The 18556-nt window shown below is 37.3% G+C and overlaps 1 protein-coding gene across 2 annotated transcripts in view; it reads left to right on the forward strand.

The window, feature by feature from the left end:
* Nucleotides 1–18556, forward strand: part of TMEM38B (transmembrane protein 38B) — a 91884-nt gene that overhangs the window by 16560 nt on the left and 56768 nt on the right. For both annotated transcript variants that reach the window (XM_054509329.2, XM_045882843.3), the window contains exons 3-4: nucleotides 15661–15845; nucleotides 16641–16728. In XM_054509329.2, coding sequence (XP_054365304.1) covers nucleotides 15661–15845; nucleotides 16641–16728 — 273 coding nt within the window. The remainder of the gene's footprint in view (nucleotides 1–15660; nucleotides 15846–16640; nucleotides 16729–18556) is intronic.

Genomic DNA, 18556 nt, shown 5'->3' on the forward strand with positions numbered 1-18556 from the left:
GCTTGTCTATAAATGGATGCTTTCTTGGCTTAAATTAAAAGGTATGTTAGAAATGGAAAATAAATGCATTTTTATATGGTGAATTAATAGTATAGTGTTTAATTATTTGTTAACCTCAGATCTTTTATTATCCCAGTTTTACATAGGAGGAAATTGAGGCTTAGGGAATTGGTGAATGGCAGGGTCTGAGTTCAACTTAGCATTTGGACTATGATCTTAACCAAGATGAGTTTTCATTTTTTTTTAAAGATTTATTTATATATTTATTTATTTGGAGAGAGAGAGAGAGAGAGCACACACAAGCAGCCCAGAGGGTCAGAGGAAGGGGGAGAAACAGACTCCCCTCTGAGCAGGGGGTCTGATGTGGGGCTCGACCTGAGACGAAGGCAGATGCGCTTAACCCACTGAGCCACCTAGGCATCCCTAGATGAGTTTTCGTTTTGAACAGTTTTCTTTTTTTAGGACCAAATCTTTTTGTCTTTATTTATTATTACAATATGTTTTTTTCTTTAAAAATTTTCCGGGCACCTGGGTGGCTCAGTTGGTTAAGCGACTGCCTTCGGCGTGGGTCATGATCCCAGGGTCCTGGGATTGAGTCCCATATCGGGCTTCCCTTGCTCTGTGGGGAGCCTGCTTCTCCCTCTCCCACTGCCTGCCACTCTCCCTGCTTGTGCTCTCTGTCTGTCAAATAAATAAATAAAACCTTAAAAAAAAATAAAATAAAACTTTTCAATTAATATTGAATAGGTACAAAAGAATATTTATAAAATATATGCAAAGTATAAAGAACTGTGATATAATGAAAACTGCATTTCCATCATTTAGAATAAGAATCTTTTTATTATAAAGTGAAAATTCAGAAAACCACAAAAAACAATTATTTTGCCTAATGAATTATTATAAAGTATAACCTTGAAACCACTCTCCAAGTCAAGAGATAAGGCTTTGCCAATTCATCCTCGAAGTCCCTTCTGTGTGTCCCATTCCAATCACAATGCTTTTCCCACCTTAAATAACCATTACAGTAGCACACCATTATCTTGACTTTTATGGTAATTGCTTGTATATTTTTATAATTTTATCTTCCAAATGTTCATCCCTAGGCACTATAGTCATGCCTATTAAAAAAATTAATGTCTCTTGAGTTTTTTTATAGGTTCCCCCTCCATTCCTTTTTTCCCTCATAATTTATCTTTTTTTTTTAATGTTATGTTAGTCACCATACAGTACATCATTAGTTTTTGATGTAGTGATCCACAGTTCACTCTTTTCGTATAACACGCAGTGCTCCATGCAGTGCGTGCCCTCCTTAATACCCATCACTGGGCTAACCCATCCCCCCACCTCCCTCCCCTCTAAAATCCTTAGTTTGTTTCTCAGAGTCCATAGTCTCTCGTTCATCTCTCCCTCCGATTCCCCCACTTCATTTTTCCCTTCCTTCTCCTAATGTCCTCCATGCTATTATTTATGTTCCACAAATAAGTGAAACCATATGATAATTGACTTTCTCTGCTTGACTTATTTCACTTAGCATAATCTCCTCCAGTCCCATCCATGTTGATGTAAAAGTTGGGTATTCATCCTTTCTGATGGTTGAGTAATATTCCATTGATGTATGGACCACATTTTCTTTATCCATTCAGCTGTTGAAGGGCATCTCGGCTCTTTCCACAGTTTGGCTGTTGCGGACATTGCTGCTATGAACATCGGGGTGCATATGGCCCTTCTTTTCACTACATCTGTGTCTTTGGGGCAAATACCCAGCAGTACAATTGCGGGGTCATAGGGTAGCTCTATTTTTAATTTTCTGAGGCACTTCCACACTGTCTTCCAAAGTGGCTGTACCAACTTGCATTCCCACCAACAGTGTAAGAGGGTTCCCCTTTCTCCACAACCTCTCCAGCATTTGTTTTTTCTTGTCAGTTTTGGCCTTCTAACTGGTGTAAGGTGGTATCTCAGTGTGGTTTTGATTTGAATTTCCCTGATGGCTAATGATGCTGAATATTTTTTCATGTCTCTGTTAGCCATTTGTAAGTCTTCTTTGGAGAAGTGTCTGTTCATGTCTTCTGCCCATTTTTTGACTTGATTATTTGTTTTTTGGGTGTTGAGTTTAAGAAGTTCTTTATAGATCTTGGAAATCAGCACTTTGTCGAGAGTGTCATTTGCAGATATCTTCTTCCGTTTTGTGGTTTGCCACTTTGTTTTGTTGACTGTTTTCTTTGCTGTGCAGAAGCTTTTTATCTTGATGAAGTCCCAAAAGTTCATTTTTGCTTCTGTTTCACTAGCCTTTGGAGATGTATCTTGAAAGAAGTTGCTGTGGCCGATGTCGAAGAGGTTACTGCCTATGTTCTCCTCCAGGATTTTGATGGATTCCTGTCTCACATTGAGGTCTTTCATCCATTTTGAGTTTATCTTTGTGTATGGTGTTAGAGAATCGTCGAGTTTCATTCTTCCGTCTATAGCTGTCCAATTTTCCCAGCACCATTTATTGAAGAGGCTGTCTTTTTTCCATTGCGTATTTCTTTCTGCTTTGTCGAAGATTATTTGACCATAGAGTTGAGGGTCCATATCTGGGCTCTCTGTTCTGTTTCATTGGTCTATATGTCTGTTTTTGTGCCAGTACCATGCTGTCTTGGTGATCACAGCTTTGTAATATAGCTTGAAATCGGGCAATGTGATGCCGCCAGCTTTGTTTTTCTTTTTCAACCTTTCCTCGGCAATTCAGGGTCTTTTCTGAATCCATACAAATTTTAGGATTGTTTGTTCCAGCACTTTGAAAAATGTCATTGGAATTTTGATCGGGATGGCATTGAAGGTATAGATTGCTCTGGGTAGCATAGACATTTTAACAATGTTTATTCCGATCCATGAGCATGGAAGGTTTTTCCATCTTTTTGTGTCTTCTTCAATTTCTTTTATGAGTGTTCTGTAGTTCGTAGAGTGTAGATCCTTTACCTCTTTGGTTAGGTTTATTCCGAGGTATCTTATGATTTTTGGTGCTATTGTAAATGGAATCGATTCTCTAATTTCTTTTTCTGTAGATGCATTGTTAGTGTATAAGAAAGCAGCTGATTTCTGTGCATTGATTTTGTATCCTGTCATATTACTGAATTGCTGCATGAGTTCTAGTAATTAGGGGGTAGAGTCTTTTGGGTTTTCCATATAAAGTATCATGTCATCTGTGAAAAGAGAGAGTTTGACTTCTTCTTTGCCAATTTGAATAGCTTTTATTTCTTTTTGTTGTCTAATTGCTGTTGCTGGGACTTCTAATATTATGTTGAACAATAGTGGTGAGAGTGGGCATCCTTGACGTGTTCCTGATCTTAAGGGAAAGGCTCTCATCTTTTCCCCATTGAAGATGGTATTCGCTGTGGGTTTTTCATAGATGGATTTTAAGAACTTGAGGAATGTTCCTTCTTTTTTTTTTTTTTTAAAGGTTTTATTTATTTATTTGACAGAGAGAGACACAGCGAGAGAGGGAATACAAGCAGGGGAAGTGGGAGAGGGAGAAGCAGGCTTCCCGCTGAGCAGGGAGCCCGATGCGGGGCTCGATCCCAGGACCTGGAATCATGACCTGAGCCGAAGGCAGATGCTTAACGACTGAGCCACCCAGGCGCCCCGAGGAATGTTCCTTCTGTCCCTATACTCTGAAGAGTTTTAATCAGGAAAGGATGCTGTATTTTGTCAAATGCTTTTTCTGCATCAATTGAGAGGACCATATGGTTCTCCTCTCTCCTCTTATTAATGTGTTCTATCACATTGATTGATTTGCGAATGTTGAACCACCCTTGCATCCCAGGGATAAATCCCACTTGGTCGTGGTGGATGATCCTTTTAATGTATTGTTGGATCCTGTTAGCTAGGATTTTGTTGAGGATTTTGGAATCCATATTCATCAGGGATATCAGTCGGAAATTCTCCTTATTTTTTACTTTAAAGATTTTATTTATTTATTTGACAGAGAGAGACACAGCGAGAAAGGGAACACAAACAGGGGAAGTAGGGGAGGGAGAAGCAGGCTTCCCACTGAGCAGGGAGCCCAATGCGGGACTTGATCCCAGGACCCCGGGATCATGAACTGAGCTGAAGGCAGACACTTAACAACTGAGCCACCCAGGTGCCCCTGAAATTCTCCTTTTTGATGGGGTCTTTGCCTGGTTTGGGGATCAAGGTAATGCTGGCCTCATAGAATGAGTCTGGAAGCTTTCCTTCTGTTTCAGTTTTTTGAAACAGCTTCAGTAGAATAGGTATTATTTCTTCTTTGAATGTTTGGTAGAATTCCCCAGGGAATCCGTCAGACCCTGGACTCTTGTTTTTTGGGAGGTTTTTAATCACTGCTTCAATCTCGTTACTGGTTATTGGCCTATTCAAGTTGTCAATTTCTTCCTGTTTCAGTCTTGGGAGTTTCCAGGTTTCCAGGAAGGCATCCATTTCATCCAGGTTGGTCAGCATATTGGCATATAGTTGATAATAATTTCTAATAATTGTTTCTATTTCCTTGGTGTTAGTTGTGATCTCTCCCCTTTCATTCATAATTTTATTAATTTGGGTCCTTTCTCTTTTCTTTTGGATAAGTCTGGCCAGTGGCTTATCAATCTTATTAATTCTTTCAAAGAATCAGCTTCTGGTTTCGTTGATCTGATCTACTGTGTTTCTGGTTTCTAATTCATTAATCTCTGCTCTGATCTTAATTATTTCTCTTCTAATGCATGGCTTAGGCATCGTTTGTTGCTTTTTCCCTAGTTCTTTAAGGTGTAGAGTTAGATGGTGAATTCAGGATTTTTCTATTTTTTTGAGTGAGGCTTGGATGGCTATGTATTTCCCCCTTAGGACTGCCTTTGCAGTATCCCATAGGTTTTGGACCAATGTATTTTCATTCTCATTGGTTTCCATGAATTGTTTAAGTTCTTCTTTGATTTCCTGGTTGACCCAAACGTTCTTGAGCAGAGTGGTCTTTAGCTTCCAAGTGTTTGAATTTCTTCCAAATTTTTTCTTGTGATTGAGTTCCAGTTTTAAAGCATTATGGTCTGAGAATATGCAGGGAATAATCTCAGTCTTCTGGTATCGGTTGAGACCTGATTTATGACCCAGTATGTGGTCTATTCTGGAGAAGGTTCCATGTGCGCTCGAGAAGAATGAGTATTCTGTTATTCTAGGGTGGAATGTTCTGTATATATCTATGAGGTCCATCTGGTCCAGTGTGTCATTCAAAGCTCTTGTTTCTTTGTTGATTGTCTCCTTAGATGATCTGTCTATTGCTGAGAGTGGAGTATTGAGGTCTCCTACAATTAACATATTATTATCAATATGACCCTTTATTTTGGTTAACAGTTGGCTTATGTAGATGGCTGCTCCCATGTTGGGGGTGTAGATATTTACAATTGTTAGATCTTCTTGTTGGATAGACCCTCTAAGAATGATACAGTGTCCTTCTGTGTCTCTAACTACAGTCTTTAGTTTAAAATCTAATTTGTCTGATGTAAGAATTGCTACCCCAGCTTTCTTTTGAGGTCCGTAGGCATGGAAGATGGATCTCCATCCCTTCACTTTCAGTCTGGATGTATCTTTAGGTTCAAAATGAATCTCTTGTAGACAGCATATAGTGGGGTCCTGTCTTTTTATACACTCTGCAACCCTGTGCCATTTTATGGGAGCATTTAGGCCATTGACGTTGAGAGTGATTATTGAAAGATATGACTTAATTGTCATCATGTTGCCTGTAAAGACCTTGTTTTTATAGATTTTCCCTGTAAATTTATTTTCTGTATCTCTCTTAGGGTCTTTCTCCATTTATAGGACCCCCCCTTAATATTTCTTGCAGGGTCGGCTTAGTGGTCACATATTCTTTCAGTTTCTGCCCGTCTTGAGAAGCTCTGCATCTCTCCATCCATTCTAAATGACAGCCTTGCTGGATAAAATATTCTTGGCTGCATGTTCTTCTCGTTTAGTACCCTGAATATGTCTTGCCAGCCCTTTCTGGCTTGCCAGGTCTTTCTGGTTAGGTCTGACGTTATTCTGATGTTCCTCCCTCTGTACGTAAGGAATCTCTTCCCCTTAACTGCCCTTTGGATGGCTTCCTTGGTTCTAAGACTTGAGAGTTTTACTGTTACATGCTGGGGTGTTTGCCTGTTTTCCTTGATCTTGGGAGGGGTCCTCTCTGCCTCTAGGACACAAATGTTTGTTTCATTCCACAGATTAGGGAAGTTCTCAGCTACGATTTGCTCAAATATATCTTCTAGTCCTCTCTTTCTCTCTCTTTCTCCACCACCTCAGGGATTCCAATAATCCTGAAATTGGAATTTTTCATGTTGTCACTTATTTCTCTGATTCTCTTTTCATGTATTCTGAGTTGTTTTTCCCTGGCCTCCTCTTTTCCCTTTTTCTCTATTATTTGGTCTTCTAGGTCACTAATTCGTTCTGCCTCGCTCACCCAAGCTTTAGATTATCTAGATTAGACTGGATCTCATTGATAGCATTTTTAAGTTCCTCCTGCTAGTAGTCATTCTGTTGAGGGATGGTTGAGGGAATGTATAGAGTCCAAATTATTGACCACAACCCAAGCAAGATGCACCTGTTTTCCAGGGACCTTAGGGTTGCTGGCCTCTTGTTTTCCCAGTTTGTCTTCTGGGGGAGGGACCTGCCGCTGTTACTCAGGCAACCCTGTTTGGGCAGAGTTGCCCTGCCCCCTGTGGTGGGGGATGGGCTCAGTGAAAACTGGTTTGGGGGGGCTTTTATTCTCTGGTGGCTTTCCCTGGCAGCTTTCCACGTCTCTTAGAGAGTCAGAGCAGAAGAGACTGTTTCCCACCCTCTGCCTCAGAGCAGAGAGATTGCGGTCTGTTCTTCAGTGAGCTCTCCAGGCCACACTATGTCCGTTTCTGTCTGTGCGGCCATAAACTGCAGTCCTCGGTTGTGTGCGCCTCCACAGCGCTCCCAGTCCTCACCTCCAGGTCGGGGCACATCTCTGCCCTTTGTGCTTCTAAAACCGCCAGCTACCCCCAGTTTGCATGCGCCACCCAGCACTCTGGGTTTCCCTACAGGGGCTGCCTTAAAGTCCTTTTCCCATCGGTACCGGTCTGCGAATCTGTGCCCCCTCCCTAGTGCAGGAGGCTGTCGCTCACCGGCGGTGTAGGATCCCTACCGCCGGGCTCCCTCCCGCTGCCATTTATCCTTTGATATCTGCCTGCGGAATCACAGCTCCCCGCTTCGTACCTTGAAACCAACCACCTGCGATATTCTGTTTGTGGAGATCCAGATCTATCTTACATCTCAGGCTGATTTTGTGGGTGTTCAGAATGGTCTGAATTCTGAATTCCAGGGACCGGTTGGAATAGGGTCCCCTACTCCTCTGCCATCTTTTCCCTGTGGTCCTATCTCTTGAAGAACCAGAGCCATTTGACATGTAGAGTTTCTCATAGTCTGGAATGTGCTGATTGCATACTCATGGTGCAGATCATTATATTTCTGTATTTTCTGAGTTTCCTGAAAATTGGTAGTTTGTTTCAGAATACAAATCAGATTCAGGTTAGATCCCTTTGGCAAGACCATAAGAGGCCCCAAATATCTGATTTGCTTTCTTTTTTGTTGACATTAGCACTCTTACACTTAATGACTGAATTAATTGACATTAGCACTCTTACACTTAATGACTGAATTAATTAACTAGGAATTGCAAAATGGTAATAGTCTAATTCTGTCTTTTCTTACGTATTAGATGGAATAGTATAAATAAATACTACCCCCTAGTCATCTATTATTTGGTGACCCAGTTGTAGGAACATATAGGAACAGCAGGATAAATCCTTGATTCTTTATCTTTATGTACCAGTTTTCATGATAGTTAATTGGTCCTCTGTCATCATCCAAAGGTGACCAATTTTTTTTTTTATTTTTGAGTAATAATGAACTTACAGATTTAAGCATATTTTATAGGTTTCAGTATATTGCAGTTGTCATTATTGAAGCTCAAATTGTTTTACCTTTGGTGGGAGTTTCTTCAGATTGGTTCTTCAGACTGATTAGCTCCTTGCTACTTAATATAAGATTCATCTTGTACTTTTCCTCTGGAATCACTCATTTCTGTAAGAAGCTCTGGTTTCTCTTAGTGAGAAATGGCATTTCAAGACCAAAATTTGAGCACTAGAGATGTTCATTATTACTGGATTGATACTGTTTCTATGCCTTTTCAGTGGACAGAGCTAGGAAAAATAAGGATGAAAATTACTCATGAGTTCATATTGATATTTCTAATTCAAATTCACAACCACAGAGCCTATGTATCTCCTTTCTTCCACACTAATAATTTTCTTTCTTGAGAGCACAAGACATAATAGAATTAGAATATTCCAACATTATTCATTTCTTTTATTCTCTGTTATACACACAATACACAATAGCTTTGGAGTAACAGTACTACCACTGATTACTGAGAACATTAATTTTTTTGCATATATACTTCTTGTTCTCTTCCCATTTTTAAAATAGATGTACTATTCTACATTGTCATAATTATAACTATTACATTTGACTACTTTTCCTTTCCTAATCCTCAGTCTTAGTTTTACAGCTAATAATATGTTTAATGCTTATCAGCAGTCCTTATGTCTGTGTCTCTTTAGTAATTTTGTTTGTTTGAAGCTTATGCTCTAGGAGATTCATCACTGAATTCCCATATGTTGATGTTTGTCTGTGTCTTTTGTACTTGAAAGTCAGTTTTACTGGGTATAAAATAATTGGATTACACTTTGTATCTTTGAGGATTTTAAAATGTTACTTCATTTCTTATGTCATAAAGCATTGCTGTGAAAAAGTCTGATGATCATTTAATTTTCACATTCTTCTAGATGCCCCCAATATTTTTTTTCCTGTTAAAGCCTAATAATTTAAATAAAATAAGTCTTGGTGTTGGTCCTTCTGGGTATTTTTAGGTAGGTGGTATGTTCTTTTTAGCAGGTACTTTTTTTTTTTTTAATTGAGACCAAATCATTTTAGTATTTGTACTCTTCAGGCACTTGTATGGTTGGTATATGGCTCTTTGTCTTTCTTCAGTGGACTTTTTAAATCTCTTTTTTTAAATTTAAAATATCTTCCCCTTCCCCCTTCTGTTTCTTCCAAGGTATTGTTATATTTATTTCTCTTTGTTTTCATTCTAGTTTGGTTTTCATTACTGAAGTGATTTCTTTTCCTTTAATTTTCTTTTTTCCTGAGAATTGTATCTTCAGTTCTCAGTTTTTTTAATTCTGATGTCTGTTGTTCTTTTATGTGTTATATCACTTTTCTTAATGTCTTTAGCTTATTTTGAAATAGTAGGTCGAAGTTTTGATCTGTTTGGTGGACACATTTTCCTGAGTGCTTTCATTGTCTGTAGGGATTTATTCTGCTTTTTTTTCTTATAATAAATTTGTGTGGGATTTGACCTTGATACTTTTCTGTTGGTCATTTTTATGTTGAATTAGGTTTCTTGAACTTTTAGGGTAATTCAGGAAAGATGTTCTGACTTCATAGAGCTCCTGCTTCTGTTGTTTTTATAGTGTTCAAAAGATGAGGACCATACTGTTCTCAGATTTTCTGTGTCTCTTTCCCCTTAACCCAGTTTGGTCTGAACCCTCTGTACTGCTCAGTTTTGATTCTATACCAGTGTTTTCTTCACATGGGGCTTGTTCTGGGAGACAGCTTGGGTGGATCTGTTTTGAAAGTTCATGGGGACTAAATTGCTTCAACCCCTTAGGAGCTTTTTACTATGGACCCTTTGTCTCACCTGGTATTGGAGAATGTCAGAGTTTCTCCCAGTTTCAGCTGTTGTTATTGTTTCCAAATTGGCCTGTTGTGCTTTCTAGTGATTAGCCATTTGCTATTTTGGAGTTGTTTTGTTTTTAGGTCCATTAGTTGCCACCTTGTTGCCTTCTTCTTCCTTCCAAAAAGTATAGGTCTTGTGGGTATTGGTGAATTGTCTCTGCCCATTTGCCTTTTGGGGTTTGAAGGGATACCTTGTCAAATAATTTTATTTTAAGTGTGTTGTGGATGGGATTTTGGTTTTGCTTTCTAGTTGCCCTGTTTTTATGATGGGATTTGAAGAGATCAAAGTCTGTGCGGCCAGTGCTGCCACCATCTTCCCTAAACCCTTGCCTTTAGTTTCGATGTCCCTTGTATGCTACCACTCCGCCGCCTGCTTGATCTGATCTCCTTTCTTCCTTTCTCAGGGGTAACCATTATTCTTAATTTTGTGCTTATCCACTCCTTTACTTTTCTGTGTAGTTTTAGCATATGCTTATATCCCTAAACAATATAGTTTCTGAAGTATTATATATGGCATCATGTGTATGTATTTTTCTGTGACTTGCTGTTTTTGGTCAGTCTGTGTTCTTGAGATTCAGTCTTATTGTGTATGGTTGTAATTTATTAATTTTCCCTTACAGCACACTAGAATTAATTGTCATAGTTTATTCATCCATTCTTCTGTTGACAGAGTTGTTTCTAGTTTTGTTCTGTTACAAACAGTGTTGCTAAGAACATTCTTGTATATACTTAAACTGGTGTACATGAGCAAGATTTTCTCTTGGTATTTGGTTAAGAGTAGATTTATTGAGTTACAGAGAAAGTGATTTTTAAACTATACTACATAATGGCCAAATCATTTCTCAAAGTGGTTAACTAATTTCCATTTCCATTGTATTACACCCAAACTAAAAACTGGACTTTACCAATAACTTACATATATTTCTTTTCCCCTGCCCCATTTCTCTGCACTTTTCCTACAGATAACTTCTTTACTGTTTGTGTTTATCTTACCTTTCGAAAAAAAGAAGGCATAATAATATATATGAATATCTACACAGTAAGTTTTTAGTTTTACTTGTTTTGGGCCCTATTTTAAAATGGAGTATTACACTGTATATAGATCTCTGGGATGTGTCTTTTTTAAATTTTATTTATTTGAGAGAGAGAATGAGCAGGGTGGGGGGTGCAGGGGCAGAGTTAGAGGGAGAAGCAGACTCCCCGCTGAGCAGGGAGTCCGATGCGGGGCTTGATCCCAGTACCCTGGGATCATGATCTGAGCCAAAGGCACTTAGCCTGCTGAGCTACCCAGGCACCCCTGGGACTTGTTTTTTTCACTCAACATTATATTAGTAAGAGTCACCTGTGTCTTTGCATATGGTTGTAGTACATTCCTTCTCATGCTCTATAATTTATTAATATCTATATTTTATTTATTGTGCTGATCATTATTATTGGTTACAAAACAATAATAATAGCAACCACTGGTATTCACTATGTCCTAGGCATTTTTTTGTGTTTTATATGTATTATCTCCCTTAAACCTTACAAGAACTGTGTGAGGTAGGTACTGTTTTATTCTCATTTAGCAGATGATGTAACTGAGCAAGATGGGTTAAGTAACTTGCCCAAGGTATCACAGATATCTAGTAGTTGGGGCCAGGATTCAAATCTAGACTATCTTTAGTCGGTTCTTATGCACTGTGTTGTTTTGGATTCTGGAAATATAGATAATATTTCTGTCCTCTCAGACCCTTAAATACAAAAAATGATACTTGTTTAAAGACCCAGTATATTTTACTGTTTTATTTTTAAGGTTTTAATGTTGAGAAAAAATTTGTAATCTTTGCTTTATTTGATTTTAATTTGAGAGATAAAATTATGTTTGGAATGTACTTCAAACTCTAGCAAGCTAAACTACGGGATTCTGTGAATGCACTTACTGAAAGGCCATTTTTATTTAGTACACTAGCTCATAGTGCTCACATGTGGATATTAGCACCATCTACTGGCAACGGGAAACAGTAGCTTGGTGTGTATATAGTATTGTTTGGAGGACAGTGTTATACCTTCATAGTTTTTTTCTTTTTGAAAACTGTTCCTGGGGAAATTAATGTTTTGTAATTTTTCTATGTAGTGGGTTTTGTGCCCCAGTTTGGTTTCCTTAAACTTACAAGTATCAGCTATTAAATATTGCACATTTGCGTAATCGAGACTATTGCTTTGAGGAAAAATACCAGAAAGGGTATAGTTTTACAGGTCTGTCATCCTCCAGCAGTCTTTTTCAAAGCATACATAAAATACATAAACTTATTAATTTGTTAGAGTAATAAGAGCAAAGCTGTCATATTGGACCAATATGAACTGTATTTAATTTGTCATTCTGTTTTGGCTTAGTTAAGTAATACTGTCTTTTGTAGTCAGAGGAGTAGAATTAATAATAGAGTGAAAACAAGGGTTCTCTGACTAACCGTGGGAAGCTTCTCTCTGCTCAGCTCTTGGTATTAACCTAAATTCTACTTTCATCTTTCCTACTTAAACTGGTTTAGCTTTCATTTGTCAGTGGCTTGGTATCTTGTTTGTATCCTATTTTAGACTAACTTCTATTATTTTGAACTATTCTTTGCTATTTTTTTCTCTCTTTTAATTTATGTGACTTAAAAATGTATGAGAAATCATTTGCCTTCTCATTCTATTTTTTGGCTGATATATTCCATTTCTTCTTTTCCAATATGTTTTCTTTTTTTTTTTTTTTTTTGAGATTTTATTTATTTATTTGACAGAGAGAGACACAGCAAGAGAGGGAGCACAAGCAGGGGGAGTGGGAGAGGGAGAAGCAGGCCTCCTGCCAAGCAGGGAGCCCGACGCGGGGATCCATCCCAGGACCCCAGGATCATGACATGAGCCAAAGGCAGACAATTAACAACTGAGCCACCCAGCCGCCCCTCCAATATGTTTTCTTAAAGACACTTTACAAGTTAAAGTTGCCCTAGATGTGACGTTAGTAAGAGGTAAAATATAATCTTTATAAAAGGAGGGACATGGTGATTGCTTAATGAGTGTTGGTTGAGTGATTCATTAAGGGAATTTTAAAAAGCTAGCTTACATTATAGAGCAAGAATGGCTGTTTAGGGAACCATTGGTCTGATATGTTTACTTGTGAATCTACTGAGAACAATAAACAATTGTTTTTTTTTTGCCCTGTGGCTATTTAACACTTGAAATGAGAGCTGCTTTCTGTTTAAAATGTTAGCTTAGGGGCACCTGGGTGGCTCAGTTGGTTAAGCGGCTGCCTTCGGCTCAGGTCATGATCCCAGGGTCCTGGGATCGAGTCCCGCATCAGGCTCCCTGCTCAGCAGAGAGCCTGCTTCTCTCTCTCTCTCTCTCTGCCTTCCTCTCTACCTACTTGTGCTCTCTATCTCTCTGTCAAATAAATAAATAAATAAAAATAAATTATTAAAATGTTAGCTTATTGTAGGTATACTTTAGCAATATCTGATTAAATAAAATAAAGACTTGTTTATTTAAAAATAGCAATAAACAGATTTTAGACCATATGCCATAATGTCACATAGTTGAATTTAGAAAGTCCAAGTTGCTGGGGCGCCTGGGTGGCTCAGTCGTTTAAGCATCTGTCTTCGGCTCAGGTCATGATCCCAAGGTCCTGGGATTGAGCCCCACATCAGGCTCCCTGCTCAGCGGGAAGCCTGCTTCTTTCTCTCCCACTCCCCCTGCTTGTGTTCCCTCTCTCGCTGTGTCTCTCTGTCAAATACATAAATAAAATCTTAAAAAATAAATAGTCCCGAGTTGCTAATAGTTTAGGTTTTTAACTAATGTTAAAGATAGTCTTGGCGTAGAGAATGAAAATGGGATCATAATACTGTATTCTTTTAGTTTTTGTTGTTTGAGTATTTTACTTTTTTAAGATTTTATTTATTTGACAGAGAAAGACACAGTGAGAGAGGGAACACAAGCAGGGGAAGTGGGAGAGGGAGAAGCAGGCTTCCCACGGAGCAGGGAGCCCAATGCAGGGCTCGAACCCGGGACCCTGGGATCATGACTCGAGCTGAAGGCAGATGCTTAATGACTGAGCCACCCAGGCGCCCCGAGTATTTTACTTTTGAGCACTTATTACTGCTAAAGGGAAACCTCATTCCCCTTTCTTAATCTGATCTGTGGTGGATACCGAAGTATTTTTATTATATTTAAAAATATTTTTAAAAATTGCTTATTTTAAGTGTAACTTTTCCCCCCAATCCTTAATCGACTTTCTTATTCTATATTTAAAGAGAGAGGTGTATAGAGGCTCTCAAAATATATGAACATGTAATACTTTTAAATGATATGAGTTGTTTTCAAAATGCTTTTTATTACTCTCAGATAATTTATTCCATTCTCTCAAACTCTTTAATTATCAGCTGATCCTTTGATTTGATATATTTGTCTCTTCATTAACTGCTAATAATTATTTAATTCAGAGCTACTTTTCATCATGCTGAGTTTTAGGTGAGGGGATAACAAAATGAATGATTACTGCCATCTAAGGACTATTATAATTTATTATGAGCTTTACACTCTTTATATGTTATAGAGAAAAATATGTAAAGAGATCTGTTGAGGCATAAGAATTGATTGTTTTAGTTGTACAGAGCCATCAAAATTTAGTCTGAACTGAGAATATTAAAATGAAACTCCCAAAGTGAGATGTACATGGTAGTATTTGAGTGGGACTTTGAAGAATAGGAAGGAATTGGTGAGTGGAGATGAAGAAAGGGTGCTTCAGCCTGAACAAACCATTGCAGCTTGCATTGGATCTCTGAAGTAGTATTTTAACAAATTTCATATTGCATGAATACTTTTGGGAATTCTGACTTGATGAATCATGAATTGCAGTTCTTTTGGAAGACCATATAATACTTCTTTCATGTGGTGTATTCTATATCACTACATTAGAAAGAAGATTATGTTCTGTTTAAGCATGAAATTGTCTGCCAGAGTATTTTAGAAATGGGAGGAAAAAAAAAAACTAGTGTGTTTTCCAGTTAATGCTATTGGTAAACTGTTTGAACAGGTGCTTAGAAAAAATAATGCTTCAAAAAATAATTTACTCGAGGAGGAGTGAGTTATTCTTAAACTAGTATCACAATTTAATTAGAGAACAATTTTCATATTCTTTTACCTGTATGTAAAAATATTTTTCCTCAACACAAATCCGTCTCCTTGAGAGTTGTGATCTTCTTTTGTATAGGTCCTAGTTTCTGTGCTGCACAAAAGGGCACAGGTAAAGATGTTAATAGGGTTGAAGCCCTTCTCAGCTACTGAGGACTCTTCTCTAATTCCTTTTCCCAGAGGACAAACACACTCCAGTTAGAGAAGTCCCTATCCTAGAAGTGATTATACATTTGCCTTATTTAGTTAGTGGATTCAGCACTTACCTTCTAGAAGAGTATAGGCACAAATTAGGAACTCAGTAAACACTTTCCTCATATATAGAGTATTCAGAAGTCCAAACAAGATGAAATTCCCCTTTGATCATGTCTTTTGGGCAGGTTATTATATATGCCTCCTGTGATTTAGAAAAATTGACTACCCAATCTCTGGTCTTCTTGAAGTCAAATTCTTGGTTTATATGGATAATTCAGCTTGTTGTGCTTTGCCAAATTGTTTTTGCCAATATGCTGGGTTTTTATTTCTTTTTATTGCTGTTCTTGTGATTTAATTGTTTAAAAATCTAAGCTAACTCAACTAAATTGAGTGTATATTAAATATTCATTAAATAATTTATATTAACACACATTATACTTAATATATTTAACATTTTATAAAATATTAAGATATTTTTATTATAAATATACTTTATATGTTAAAATATTTAAATTTTAATTTCAGGTATATTGTATTTTTTTGCCCATGTGACCTAGTTTCCCAGGGCTATTCTTTCCTACCTGTTCAACTCTTGGCAGCGGGAATGAAAGAAGTGACCAGAACTTGGAAAATAGTAGGTGGAGTCACACATGCTAATAGCTATTACAAAAATGGCTGGATAGTCATGATAGCTATTGGATGGGCTCGAGGTAATATTAACGTTATGTGTTTGTAAATATTCTGTTATTGATATACAACTGCTACTGAATGATTGTCTAGTTACATTAATGGGGATCGCATACTTCGGTAACAGTATTTTTGGAAGAAGGAAGTCTTCTCTTGGCTAGTAAAGTTAATTCATAACTAGCACTTTCACTAGTACTCGTCATCAGCCATTGTTTTGAGCCTGACTACCTTAGAGTATAAAATCTTCTGATTGATTTGATTAGTAGCTCAGAACCAGAGGGGTTCATGGTTAATTAAGGTACAGTGCCACCATAAATAAAACAAGTTAACTTAAGAAATTATATAAAAAGATTATATTAAAAATTGCTCTTTTTTTTGTTTTTTTTCACCCTAGATAACTAGAAGTAGTAAATATGATTGATTATGGGTTCATCTTTACTCTATATCACTTACCTTTATTGTTGAATTTTTTTGTATGTAGAAATTGAACAAATTTCTCTAATCTCTTGTTGTATTGTACTGCATCTAAAACTAGTATCAGGGAATGAAATGATAAAACAGAAATTTTTATTTTTCAGGCCTGAAATAAGCCTTTAGGAACATCTCTGTGCTTGAGGCTCCTTAACCTTAATTATGGTACCATAGACAGTTGGCAACACTGATGAAAAGGGAGGAATTACAATTGTCTCAGTACCATAAATGTACAAGAAAACTTTTTTTCTTCCTCCTCAAAGTTATATTTTGGGGATCTTCTTGGGTTGTTTCAAATATTTTCTCCATAAAATTTGGCTAAATATTCTTGTTTCATTTTATTTTAGGGGCAGGTGGTACTGTTATCACGAATTTTGAGCAGTTGGTAAAAGGAGGTTGGAAACCAGAAGCTGATGAATGGCTGAAGATGTCCTAGTGAGTTGGTGTAAACTATACTGAGACCAGCTTTTTATTCTTAGATCTTACCAGATTTCTAAATATGGATGCAATGGAGCTGAAAAAATAGTCATGATAGTGGGACAAGAATCAGGAGAGTTACTCTTTCAAAAAGTCTGTTCTCTCAAATGTAGTTTTTAATATATGATTCTTTTCTCTGTGGGTTCCTCCCCTTAGAAAATAAACCAAACCAAAGCTCCTGGATTGTTAAAGAATTGTGGGAAGAGTGTTTATTTATGGAGAGAAAACTACATAGGAACACACTTCCCTGGATGTAAGTGAATCAGTTGCAGGTTCTTGGCATTTTCATTAATGACTACAACATTACTCAGATTTCAAATTCACATAGTAGTAAAATGTTAAGCTTATGGGAACAAATCAGTCCGTTATAATGCCTTGTTGCTTTAAAAATGAGAGTTGAGCTTAATTACACATAAAAATAAGAGAAGATTAGAGGAAATAAACCACTCTATGATTGTAGGGTGCAGACTACCTTTTGCATCCATTTAAGAGAATCTGATCATTAAATGTTATCTAAAGACACTTACTCATTCTTAAATAAGTTCACAGATGTATCCCTGATGCTCCTGAGAATGAAATAGAGAGATGTAGTTACTATTTCCACAGTTCAAGAAGGAAAAGACTTAAGGAATAGTGGCCATAGTAAGCAAGCTGAGGAAAGACTCCATGTGAAAATAAGCTCATTAGAATAGATTAAAAATGAAGTTGAGAAGCAGTCTATATGATGAAGTGTATGTTTGTGTGAAGCAACAAATTCTAGGATATTTAACTTGGAAAGTACCCCTTAAAGTGTGAATGAGGTAGTTTAGGAATAGAACAAACTAGGTTTTGATTGATAAGTTATAAATAAGGCATTAATGAGATTCAAGGGAAATTTTTCTCATTTTGAGCATATGCCTTGAAATGTCTTTCATAAAACATTTCTTGGGCTGTTATAACCAAATCAAATTGTTTCTCCTTTGTTCAAAACCTTGGAATGACTCCCAGATGGTCTGTAAACCCTCCAAGATCTGCCTTACTTCCACACCCTATTTGCTTTGACTTCATTTCTTACTATTCTCTCTTTTGCTTGTATCCTTGAACAAATCTACCAAGTAGTAGACACTCAATAAATATTAAATGAATGAAAGAATTATCAATTGGTCAGATGAGATTGATCACTGGTTCATTATGATATTTTGTGTATGTGTGTATATACAGAAATTTTCATTTATTTATTACCAAATACTTTTGCATAGTAGAGAAAGCCTATATGGTCTTAGAAAATACATATATTGTCATAAACACAATGTTGGTAGAACTATGAATGTTAGAGGTGCCGGTGAGGTCTCAGAAGAAAATGAGGAGCATGATACTGGCAATTGGAGATGTGATATAGTTATATAGTGGGAGAAAACTTGAGTTGTGTGCTACAGTTACATGGAAAGCATAATTTGTGAGCAGTGAACTTGGGTATTAGCTGAGGAGATTTTAAAGCAGTGTTAAAGGTCTGGACTTGTTTCTCCTTGCTGCTTTTAGTAAAGTGAGAGAGGAAAAGTTGAATTGAGGGAATAACTGCTGGACAAAGAAACCAAGATGATGATTTGGAAAATTCTCAGCCTATCCAGATTGCAAAAGATGATTAAATTAGGAGATACATTTTTAGGAAACTCTGTTGTGGAGACTTTCTAAGTCTTACTCTAAAGGTAAGGATTAAAGGTAAAGGGTGCGGCTGGAAAACTTTTGCTAGTGTTAAAGAAATAAGGTGTGTGACTCATGGATCCATTCAGCCATCACAGCACAAGCC

Source organism: Mirounga angustirostris, unplaced genomic scaffold (genome assembly GCF_029215605.1).
Source record: "Mirounga angustirostris isolate CCGP_5_RB_7025 unplaced genomic scaffold, mMirAng1.0.hap1 SCAF_15, whole genome shotgun sequence".
In the NCBI taxonomy this organism is placed as follows: domain Eukaryota; kingdom Metazoa; phylum Chordata; class Mammalia; order Carnivora; family Phocidae; genus Mirounga; species Mirounga angustirostris.